Source organism: Mixophyes fleayi, chromosome 1 (genome assembly GCF_038048845.1).
Source record: "Mixophyes fleayi isolate aMixFle1 chromosome 1, aMixFle1.hap1, whole genome shotgun sequence".
Lineage (NCBI taxonomy): Eukaryota > Metazoa > Chordata > Amphibia > Anura > Limnodynastidae > Mixophyes > Mixophyes fleayi.
The window spans coordinates 144682517-144695194 of record NC_134402.1 but is presented as its reverse complement, the minus strand read 5'-3'; the positions used below and the strand labels follow the sequence as shown (position 1 = coordinate 144695194).

The window sequence follows — 12678 nt, the reverse complement described above, 5'->3', positions numbered from 1 at the left end:
GTCACCGGCTATAAACAAATCTGACAATAAAGCAGGGAGGAGCTGAGGTCGCAAAACTATTCTAGAAGCTGGATTAAGGCATCCACTAAAATTCTGTCCCCAACAACGAGGGCTCCGATAATTTTGGAATAGAAAAATCAGGACACAAAGTATCAAGATGGTTTCGCTGAATATTCACCTTGGATAATATGTTCTGCTCTGTTTTGTTCCTCCCAGAATTCAAATGACACCACAAAGCCGAATTAGTTTACACAGTTGTCCCAGCTCTATTTAGAGACTATAAATTCCACAAAATGCTGAATTCACAATTTCTGAATGGCAACAATAGCATTCTGCAGAATGGTGAAGTAGAGATTGTATCATCGGAACGTCGTTCCTCTACAAAATGACCTGCACATCTCTGTTGCCACCCTTTACTTCCAGTTCAATTGCCAAATGCAGTATATAAGTTATAGTATCCTATTACAACTATTCTTGTTTTTCTTATTTTGATGTAAAAACAAATATGAAATTTGGTGAAGAGAATATGTGCAGTGACAAAAGCAGTGACTGTCCTTGCCCAAATAAAAAATATATGCATAAGAACACTAATTACCGCCATCAAGTTGAAGTGCATGGTCTCACTTTAACAGCAGGGCTGTGTCTATGTGGAGCAAATGTAATTTGCAGTTTTTGCATTGTCTCTTATTAAACAGGAAGACAATATTCTAAAAGAAATCCAGCCATACACAAGTATGGTATAACATCCTCCCCCCTCCCACCAGTAAGCAGGAATCTGATGGCCAGAAACAGGGTTCCAGTAATGTAGACTGGGATTCAGTAATGGTCCTATTTTCATGTTGCAGAAGGCAGCAATGTGATAATTATTATTAATCAGTGGTAGAAGTGAACATTTAGAAGTGGTGAAATGGAAAATGTAAGTGAACGGAATTTGATAGTTTTACAATCAAAACAGTAAGAAAAGTGATGGTATGACATATCGCGTATACCAGCCCACTTCATAATATTATTATTTTGTGCACCGAACAGTAGAGGACACAAGGTAGACAAAATAAATGCAGCCATGAAAACACAGGATAGTGAGGGCCCTGCTCATGAGAGCTTATATTCTAATTGGAAAAGAACATTGCTGAAAAAAGAAGAGCGAGAGTCTGGATACCGGTTTACAGATACTCAAAGGGAGCAGGCTTTTATATTATATGTTTATGAGTGACTGGAGTTCATCTGTAACACAAACTGTCTGTGCAAAATAAACATTGACATAAGCAGAAATAATATTTTATAGTTGTTACTCAATCCCTAGTATGTATCCATCTATTAATAGCACCATCATCATTCCACCATAGCCTGCATACACATGCAGAATATAAAATTTGTTCAGAGCTCATCCAGACAAGTGTCTTTGCAAACACTGAAGATGCCACCTTCCAAATAAACTGCTCTAATAATGCATGCCAGGGGGGGGGTGGGGTGTGTGTGTGTGTGTGTGTGTGTGTGTGTGTGTGTGTGTGTGTGTGTGTGTGTGTGTGTGTGTGTGTGTGTGTGTAAACTCCCTCTTCCTGTCCCCAGCACCCCTGTGACAGCGCCACGGCACCCCTGGGAGCCACGGCACACAGTTTGGGAACCTGGGGGGGGGTTAAGTAACATATTGTAATAACATGACCAGATATTAACCAGGCATATGTCCCATAGAAACTTCAATTATCCAAAAACTATGAAATTTGAAAACAAAATATCAGACCAATTAACCACAAAACCAGATAACAAGTATAAATGTAACACCTGTCACGAAATTAATCTCAAGGCTTAATTTAAAGCATGGTCAAAACTTTATGAAGTCCTGACCTTTTGTAATGGAGTCAGAGCCTGTAGGAAGATGCTATGAAAACTCTGGCTAGATTCTGAAAATGTACGCAGTAAGATTGGCTGTACATTATTTCACACACGATCAAAATAACACTTTATTGGGTTATTTATAAATCGGCAGAAAACGGATAATACATATTATATACCATATTGTTTTCATCAGTCCTATGTTTTTTCAGCCTAGACATCGCTCGGGCCAGCACTCCGCCTTCACCACCCACTTCTCGGCATGATCTGCCCTTCTACTCACGCCCTGAACTCTCCCCGTGTCCCGGCTCCCCCACTAGCCTACCTTGAGGTCCATGTTCGGGATTGGTGCCACCACTGGCTCCAGCCTCTCCAGTACAAGCCTTGGTGCAAAATCCCTCACAAGTCAGATCTCTTTCTGTCACCGCTGCGCTTTTCCACTTTTGACATCCAGCTGCACGGATACTGAGCAGCGATTGGAGCTCAGATATAAAAGGGCGGGGCTACCCGGTGCTTCAAAGGGTTTCGCTTGTAAATACCCAAATAGGCAACAAAATAACCACTCACTCAGGGGAAACCGGTAATTGGTCTCCTGGACGAGCTGTGGCAGGTCCATGAGAGCGCTGCACATGCAGCGGGATTGAGTTTAACACAAGGGGAGATGTACTTCAACGTGCTTATTATATGGAGGGAGATCCTGCACATTCCCTACGTCTGAATGTATTATATCATGGGGGTTAACTTGTCACACAGTTTATTCCAATGATACTTTCACTGATAGCCCCTGCAGATGTTGTCCCTGGAAGTTATTCCACACTCTTGTGGTCTTTTTCACTCAATTAATTGTAAAAGAAAGATTGTTTATTTGAAAGTGTCTCGGTAAGACCTGGTGTATATATAGATTGATGTGAGTTACATCAGTGCTTATGTTGTGGTTGTGGAAGATGGTACATGGTACGGTTTTTACCTTGTCATGTTGGAGCTTGTTACAAATGCAACATGTTATTGTGCAGAGGATGCTAACTCATCCATGCTGGAATGGCATTGTCTAGTTGCATTGTTGGACAGGGCCCTAGAATTACAGAACTTTGTGTTTTGACTTTAAACTTTTCTTATTGCTAGTAATTATTTTGACATTACAATTCACTTTGTATGTTAGCCTTATACATTTATTAACAGGCTGTGCAATTCAAAGAGAAAAATAAGTGTCTTTTAGACCATGGTGAAGAACTACTGAAGTCAGTGCTCTATAGGTCTTAATTTATAAATCTACAGTCATGCTTTTCAAATGTCTTATTTTCATCATACAGTACATTATATGTATTGGGAGATCTGTATGTAGTTTATACAGTATTTTTAACTAACTATTTTTATTATAATAATTTCAGCAGGGATCAAGCGATACAACAATGACAGCACATTATTATATTACAGACTACATAGTGTCGAAGTCAGCAAATTGAATAAAGTCATTTCAATTAAAATCGAGCAAACTTGGTTGTCTTTGTCTGAAAAGATGCGTATGGCACGCTATGGCGTAAAAGGGCGTACGCAGCTGCAACACGTGGCAATAACAGTATTTAGTCTTTTACATACATTCGCACACACACGCACACTTGTAAAATAGTACACATTAATGGTAGTTGCAACACATAGTCATTTATGTCGAAATATAGTAGTATTTATGTGTAATATCATAAGTTATATGCATATCAGTAAAACATATGGTACAGGTTGAAGGAATCATATCATGTGTGGTATCATAATACTACCCCTAATCTGATCCGTTCTAAATTTATGAGATCTAAATGATCTTGTTCTATCTAAACGATAATCTTCAACATCTCTCTAAAACTTCCGAAGTTTAGTATCAGTCAGATGTTTTTCATACTCTTCAACACGAGATCTGATGATTTTAGCTCTCTCTATGAATATTTCTGAATCCTTAAGGGGTTCTAAATCTTTTTTTATTCTATCTATTTCTGATTGAATAACTTTGACTTTATTATCTCGATAATTAATAATATTATCAAAGAAAGGGAACATGTGTCAAAAGCTAAATTCCATTGTTGTAACAGCTGTGGGTCATCTTCCAAAGTAAGAGTCTTAAAAAGACGTAAGCCTCTGGGTATCATACTTTTATCAACATACTTTTGAAGATTGACTCCATCCCACCAATGTCTGCATTCAGCTTTCAACAAATATTCTAATCTATGAAGTTGTTTAAATAAGGAAAAATAAGTATCCTTAGCCATATTCTCTTCTGTAGCAGGTCATGGGAACGGCCATGGGGACCAGGTTTGCCCCGAGTTATGCCAACCTCTAAATGGGTGCGTTCGAAGATGAGCGCATCTGGGGTGGCGGATTCGAGGCGAACCTGGTCTTCTATGGCCACTATATAGATGATTTGTTCATTGTATGGAGCGGTACAGATCAATCAGTGATCGATTTTGTTTCACAGCTGAATTCCAACACTTTTAATTTACAGTTCACTTACACCCTTAGTAGGTCTTCTATAATTTTTTTAGATTTAACATTATCTGTTGATGGGGTTAAGATTGCTACACGCAATTCTAAGAAAAAGGTGGATACCAACAACTTTTTACACTTTGATAGTGCTCATTACAAACCTTGGAAGAGAAATATTCCCAAAAGCCAATTTTTGCAATTAAGACGCAATTGCTCCACGGTAGAAGATTTTGAACAACAAGCGCAAGCTATGCTTATTTCTTTTAAAGATAGAGGGTATCCTTTGAAGGATTTGCATATTACCTTAGATAAAGTTAAAGGAATAGATAGAACTACACTGTTGACAGATAAATGTAATAAGGTCTCAACCAAACCACAGTCTATGGAGATAGAAATAAAAGCTAAGTTTAATAATGCATCTTAGAAAATTAAAAAAGATTATCTCAAATTTCTATCCCATTTTACAACAAGATCCCACCTTGAGCTCTATTCTTCCAGAGAAACCTAGAGTAGTGTTCAAAAATAACTGCAATCTGAAGAACTTATTGGCTCACAGTTTTCTAAAAAAGTCTCATCAGTGTCGGGAAACGAATGATTATATTCCAACATGGTTACCACAACCACTTAGTGGGGTGTATAAATGTGCTAAGACCAATTGTATTACTTGCAGATTTGTACAACATGGGGCTAAAGAAGTTATTTCTGCAACCACAAAAAACAGGTTTAAAATAATTGGTTTTACTTACTGCAATACATAATATGTCATCTATCTATTACAATGCAGTTTTAATTTACAGTATGTTGGAAGAACTACAAGATCTCTCAAAAGAAGAATAGTTGAACATAGACGTAACATTTTGAATAAATATTTGAACCATAGCGTCTGACGACATTTCGCCATAGTTCATAATAGTGGCCCCTCCTATCTAATTGTACATGGATTAGAACATGTTAAGTTGACAGACAGAGGAGATAGATATATTAAGCTTTGCAAACAAGAAGTAGTATGGATGCATAAAATGAATTCCATCCATCCAAAAGATCTAAATGAATCTATGGAATTAAATTGTATTTTTTGAATATGTGGAGATATATATTTCCTTGAAATTATATTGTGTATTATTCGTTCATTTCACATTTTTATAATATTTTTTCTCTATTTGGCATTATTTTTCTATAATTTTTTTTGTAGACATTTACATTTATTTTTACATTTTTATTTTTCATTCATTATTTGTTCATCATTATTATTATTTTTTATTATTTAAATTTTCATTTATACATATTTTTTCATTTTCTTACTTTTATTTATATGCTTATTTTTATTTATTTTTTACTTTATTTTTTATTTACATGTATTGTTATTTCATTTATATTTATTCATTCTTTATTTTCTACATTATTCTTATTATTTATTTTTTATTTATTTTTGTTTTATTCTTATAGTATTACACATTTAATTTGTTTACCTATTTTCATTTTAATTTTCAATATTTTTTTATTATATTATACACATTTTCTTACGTAAATTTTTCTTATTATAGAGATGTTAGATAGAAGGTAACACCATATGATATATTATATGATTGAATTATATATATGTTTTGTTTTTGACAATATTGAGTTATATATGGTGTTGAAATAGTTTTTTTCTTTAGCAGGATTCACCTCTTATTTTTTCTGCCTTGATGTGGTCACGTATCATTAGTGGTTTTGAATTAAATGACTGATTGGTTAATTGAATTCCTAAGCGTATATAATGCTCCTGTGAGCCCTGTGTGAATATGATTATTCCCTCTGATGAAGTTACTATTGGAATGAAACGCATTAGGGGTACTAGGGATACTATTTAGTTTTCCTTTCCATTCATTGTTTTGTACATTTGCATCTTTTTTAATTTTTGGAATATGTATGCTAGTGCCTATTTTTGGATTTTCCGCTCACAGCTATAGGAGCGGACACTATGTGGTGAATGCTTCACCTGGATTCAGTGAGAGTCCCTCTACACAGATCCACTCTGGAGTGTGAGTTCACATTCGACTTATATCAAGGAGTAGAGATCGAGTCGGGCTCCACACGGAGCTGTGAATTAAGGCTTACTCTTACTCCATCTGTCTCCTATTGCATTTTATTTTCATGCTATAGAGTCTGACATCTATGAGAGAATTTGATTATATCCAGCTCGTTCAATAGGAGCTCCGGACATCGAGTACGTTCACAGAGAGAACTGACACATACCCATCTGGTCCACCAGAGACATCTAGACAGGGAGAGGGGATTTGAATAATATATATATATTAAGGTTATGTGTACACTCTAGTGATATTCAAGGTTCAGGTTACAGGAACTGTGTCATGTTTAGTTTTATTTTAATCCCCTATTCATCAGCAGCTGTCCGGTTAATTCACTGAAGAGATCGCACATTGCATACTTAGCGATGTTAGGGAATAATAGTTTAAAGTGATACAGACTGTAAAATGCATATAGACTAGTTGAAACTGGATTCTTGACGGGAAAGTCAGAGCACATCCCCTGGAGAGATGACCCCCACCTTTGGATATTTTTAGTTTGAACTGGCCTATGACCTGCAGTACACTGGACCTTCCTGAAGCCTTGACCAATAGAAGCATGCCACATCATCTGCATTGTTTCCTTTGTAACAATGAGTGCATATAATACAGATTTGCTGGTACTAGCCCAGTCATTCTCTGACCACAGTATTCTGGAGTGAAGTACTGTAGCTGGTACCAGCTAGCGCAGGCGGGCGCAGCGGTATGTATGTATTTTTGGTATCGGCTGTACTGTATTATAATTATGTATTGAACTGCTAAACTTTTGCATCTGCTAAATAAATTGTTTGTGCTTTGGAAACACAAGAAATCGCTTAGACAATGTTTATTGGAAACAGATAAAATTACTTTAATATTTCAGTCAGAGAGAAACAACATACAATTTACAGAGTCTCCTTGTGAACAGAACTTCACCAGAGATCTTCATAAGATACGGATGGAGGTAACACGTTTTTAGCTCATAATTGAGTTTTCATGCTTGTCTACCTATACCGAGTCTCCTTGTAATCAGTACTCTACGAGAGTTTATCATAGGATACAGTTGGAGCCATTACTCTTCTAAAAGTTTATCATCAGAGTATGAATATAGGTTCTATATGAACACTACACTCAAAGCTCCTTAAATTACTCTCAAACGAACTGTGGGCTATCGGCCAGGTATAATCCACCATATTCAGACTGTCTGATTTTTTTTGGCACTAGCTAGGATTTTCCGTGAGGGCTCCCCCCCCCCCCCCCCGTGATCCGAGCTGCCCACGCCCCAACCCTCCCCATGTGATCCGGGGTGCCCCGGCGTCCCCCCCGGCACTTACCTCCTTCTCCGGCACGCTGTACGCTCTTTACTGAGGAGATCTTGTGAGAGTGAGACTCACGGGATTTCCTCAATAAGGAGACTACAGCGCCCCGGAGAAGGACCGCAGTGAAAGTGCTCAGCAGCACTGATCGCGCCGGGGGCCCCCCGCCCCTGACCGATCAATACTGCTGCTGAGGACTTTCAAGGGCCCTCTGGATGCCATAGGCCCCTGGGCTGTAGCCCAGTTAGCCCTATGGTTAATCCGGCCCTGATCACAGTGCACTGTGATTCATTATATGGGGGTAGTTCCTTTAATGTTTTTGTGTATGAAGACCATTTTAGCTTGTTAAGGTGTGTAATACAATTTTTACTTAGTTATAATAAATTTTATATATATATGATGATCCGTGACCACTCATTTTGTTTTATATCATTATTTTATTAATTCTTTTCAAGCCAGCTGGGTTTTTAGCACTGCAATTTCGCTCTTTTTTGTTATTGGATTTTATGCAGGTGGTTTGCAGCCACCCTATTTATTGCAGCAGCTTGATCTTTTGGCTAATTTTTGTTTATATATTATTCTATTTAGGCGCCATATCAAGGGTTGTTGTGTGTTTTTTGAAAGATACCCATCAGTAACATAAGAAGGCATTTCACACAAGTGTCACCGGCTATAAACAAATCTGACAATAAAGCAGGGAGGAGCTGAGGTCGCAAAACTATTCTAGAAGCTGGATTAAGGCATCCACTAAAATTCTGTCCCCAACAACGAGGGCTCCGATAATTTTGGAATAGAAAAATCAGGACACAAAGTATCAAGATGGTTTCGCTGAATATTCACCTTGGATAATATGTTCTGCTCTGTTTTGTTCCTCCCAGAATTCAAATGACACCACAAAGCCGAATTAGTTTACACAGTTGTCCCAGCTCTATTTAGAGACTATAAATTCCACAAAATGCTGAATTCACAATTTCTGAATGGCAACAATAGCATTCTGCAGAATGGTGAAGTAGAGATTGTATCATCGGAACGTCGTTCCTCTACAAAATGACCTGCACATCTCTGTTGCCACCCTTTACTTCCAGTTCAATTGCCAAATGCAGTATATAAGTTATAGTATCCTATTACAACTATTCTTGTTTTTCTTATTTTGATGTAAAAACAAATATGAAATTTGGTGAAGAGAATATGTGCAGTGACAAAAGCAGTGACTGTCCTTGCCCAAATAAAAAATATATGCATAAGAACACTAATTACCGCCATCAAGTTGAAGTGCATGGTCTCACTTTAACAGCAGGGCTGTGTCTATGTGGAGCAAATGTAATTTGCAGTTTTTGCATTGTCTCTTATTAAACAGGAAGACAATATTCTAAAAGAAATCTAGTCATACACAAGTATGGTATAACATCCTCCCCCTCCCACCAGTAAGCAGGAATCTGATGGCCAGAAACAGGGTTCCAGTAATGTAGACTGGGATTCAGTAATGGTCCTATTTTCATGTTGCAGAAGGCAGCAATGTGATAATTATTATTAATCAGTGGTAGAAGTGAACATTTAGAAGTGGTGAAATGGAAAATGTAAGTGAACGGAATTTGATAGTTTTACAATCAAAACAGTAAGAAAAGTGATGGTATGACATATCGCGTATACCAGCCCACTTCATAATATTATTATTTTGTGCACCGAACAGTAGAGGACACAAGGTAGACAAAATAAATGCAGCCATGAAAACACAGGATAGTGAGGGCCCTGCTCATGAGAGCTTATATTCTAATTGGAAAAGAACATTGCTGAAAAAAGAAGAGCGAGAGTCTGGATACCGGTTTACAGATACTCAAAGGGAGCAGGCTTTTATATTATATGTTTATGAGTGACTGGAGTTCATCTGTAACACAAACTGTCTGTGCAAAATAAACATTGACATAAGCAGAAATAATATTTTATAGTTGTTACTCAATCCCTAGTATGTATCCATCTATTAATAGCACCATCATCATTCCACCATAGCCTGCATACACATGCAGAATATAAAATTTGTTCAGAGCTCATCCAGACAAGTGTCTTTGCAAACACTGAAGATGCCACCTTCCAAATAAACTGCTTTAATAATGCATGCCAGGGGGGTGGTGGGGGGGGGGGGGGGTGTGTGTGTGTGTGTGTGTGTGTGTGTGTAAACTCCCTCTTCCTGTCCCCAGCACCCCTGTGACAGCGCCACTGCACCCTTGGGAGCCACGGCACACAGTTTGGGAACCTGGGGGTGGGGGGGTTAAGTAACATATTGTAATAACATGACCAGATATTAACCAGGCATATGTCCCATAGAAACTTCAATTATCCAAAAACTATGAAATTTGAAAACAAAATATCAGACCAATTAACCACAAAACCAGATAACAAGTATAAATGTAACACCTGTCACGAAATTAATCTCAAGGCTTAATTTAAAGCATGGTCAAAACTTTATGAAGTCCTGACCTTTTGTAATGGAGTCAGAGCCTGTAGGAAGATGCTATGAAAACTCTGGCTAGATTCTGAAAATGTACGCAGTAAGATTGGCTGTACATTATTTCACACACGATCAAAATAACACTTTATTGGGTTATTTATAAATCGGCAGAAAACGGATAATACATATTATATACCATATTGTTTTCATCAGTCCTATGTTTTTTCAGCCTAGACATCGCTCGGGCCAGCACTCCGCCTTCACCACCCACTTCTCGGCATGATCTGCCCTTCTACTCACGCCCTGAACTCTCCCCGTGTCCCGGCTCCCCCACTAGCCTACCTTGAGGTCCATGTTCGGGATTGGTGCCACCACTGGCTCCAGCCTCTCCAGTACAAGCCTTGGTGCAAAATCCCTCACAAGTCAGATCTCTTTCTGTCACCGCTGCGCTTTTCCACTTTTGACATCCAGCTGCACGGATACTGAGCAGCGATTGGAGCTCAGATATAAAAGGGCGGGGCTACCCGGTGCTTCAAAGGGTTTCGCTTGTAAATACCCAAATAGGCAACAAAATAACCACTCACTCAGGGGAAACCGGTAATTGGTCTCCTGGACGAGCTGTGGCAGGTCCATGAGAGCGCTGCACATGCAGCGGGATTGAGTTTAACACAAGGGGAGATGTACTTCAACGTGCTTATTATATGGAGGGAGATCCTGCACATTCCCTACGTCTGAATGTATTATATCATGGGGGTTAACTTGTCACACAGTTTATTCCAATGATACTTTCACTGATAGCCCCTGCAGATGTTGTCCCTGGAAGTTATTCCACACTCTTGTGGTCTTTTTCACTCAATTAATTGTAAAAGAAAGATTGTTTATTTGAAAGTGTCTCGGTAAGACCTGGTGTATATATAGATTGATGTGAGTTACATCAGTGCTTATGTTGTGGTTGTGGAAGATGGTACATGGTACGGTTTTTACCTTGTCATGTTGGAGCTTGTTACAAATGCAACATGTTATTGTGCAGAGGATGCTAACTCATCCATGCTGGAATGGTATTGTCTAGTTGCATTGTTGGACAGGGCCCTAGAATTACAGAACTTTGTGTTTTGACTTTAAACTTTTCTTATTGCTAGTAATTATTTTGACATTACAATTCACTTTGTATGTTAGCCTTATACATTTATTAACAGGCTGTGCAATTCAAAGAGAAAAATAAGTGTCTTTTAGACCATGGTGAAGAACTACTGAAGTCAGTGCTCTATAGGTCTTAATTTATAAATCTACAGTCATGCTTTTCAAATGTCTTATTTTCATCATACAGTACATTATATGTATTGGGAGATCTGTATGTAGTTTATACAGTATTTTTAACTAACTATTTTTATTATAATAATTTCAGCAGGGATCAAGCGATACAACAATGACAGCACATTATTATATTACAGACTACATAGTGTCGAAGTCAGCAAATTGAATAAAGTCATTTCAATTAAAATCGAGCAAACTTGGTTGTCTTTGTCTGAAAAGATGCGTATGGCACGCTACGGCGTAAAAGGGCGTACGCAGCTGCAACACGTGGCAATAACAGTATTTAGTCTTTTACATACATTCGCACACACACGCACACTTGTAAAATAGTACACATTAATGGTAGTTGCAACACATAGTCATTTATGTCGAAATATAGTAGTATTTATGTGTAATATCATAAGTTATATGCATATCAGTAAAACATATGGTACAGGTTGAAGGAATCATATCATGTGTGGTATCATAATACTCCTCTTAACATTTGCAACTGTCCGGGCCACTCTGCGAAGGAATCGCAGAGTGCATACGCAAGTTATGAATGATAGGGAATTATGAACTATTTAAGACTAAGGAATCTTGGCGGGAAGATCGGAGCATACCCCCTGAGGAGATGACCCCCTCCTTTGGATTCTTTAGGTTGAACTAGCCAATGGTTGACAACCCCTTGGACCTTCCTGAAACCTGGACCAATAGAAGCAAGCTATACCATTCTGCATTGTTTTACTGTATTTCTGTGTGCATATAAACAGCAGCTCCTCATCTAGTGTGCAGACATCTCGTCCCCAGACTTCAGGATTGAATGACTGTACACTGGATCCAAGGCGCCTGCGATAAGTAACGGCTGTACTTATTATAATTTTCGCTTGAATATCTACTGCTACTTTTTGAGAATAAATCTTTGTGTGTTGGAAACACAAATCGAGATTCGACAATCGTTATTGGTTAGCGACAATACGCACTTAACAATTTGGGGGCTCGTGAGTTTTGGATGTTTCGTTGCCGGACGTTACGCAAGACCAACGGATTTCGGTTCCACAACAAAGGGTGGAGACGCGTCATATACGGGTAAGAACGCAATGTGTTCAAAACCTGATGTTTACTCTGTGTTGTGAAAACGAATGTCCGTTTTGCATTGTCTAGGGCACGCTAACTAGAACCTAGGGACAAAAGAGAAAACTGTTTCTTTCTATTGTCATTGTGCGTTTTAACTGTATTGCATTGCTTAGCGTATGTGTATTTCCTGCTGTGC

General features: G+C 38.3%; 1 protein-coding gene across 1 annotated transcript in view; it reads right to left on the bottom strand.

Moving 5' to 3' along the window:
* LOC142143471 (alcohol dehydrogenase 1-like) overlaps positions 1 to 2298 on the bottom strand; it is a 40847-nt gene extending 38549 nt beyond the window's left edge. Inside the window, exon 1 of the mRNA XM_075201337.1 lies at positions 2159 to 2298. Within this exon, the coding sequence (XP_075057438.1) occupies positions 2159 to 2170 (12 nt within the window). The 5' untranslated portion in view covers positions 2171 to 2298. The remainder of the gene's footprint in view (positions 1 to 2158) is intronic.
* Between the last annotated feature and the right edge of the window lie 10380 nt (positions 2299 to 12678).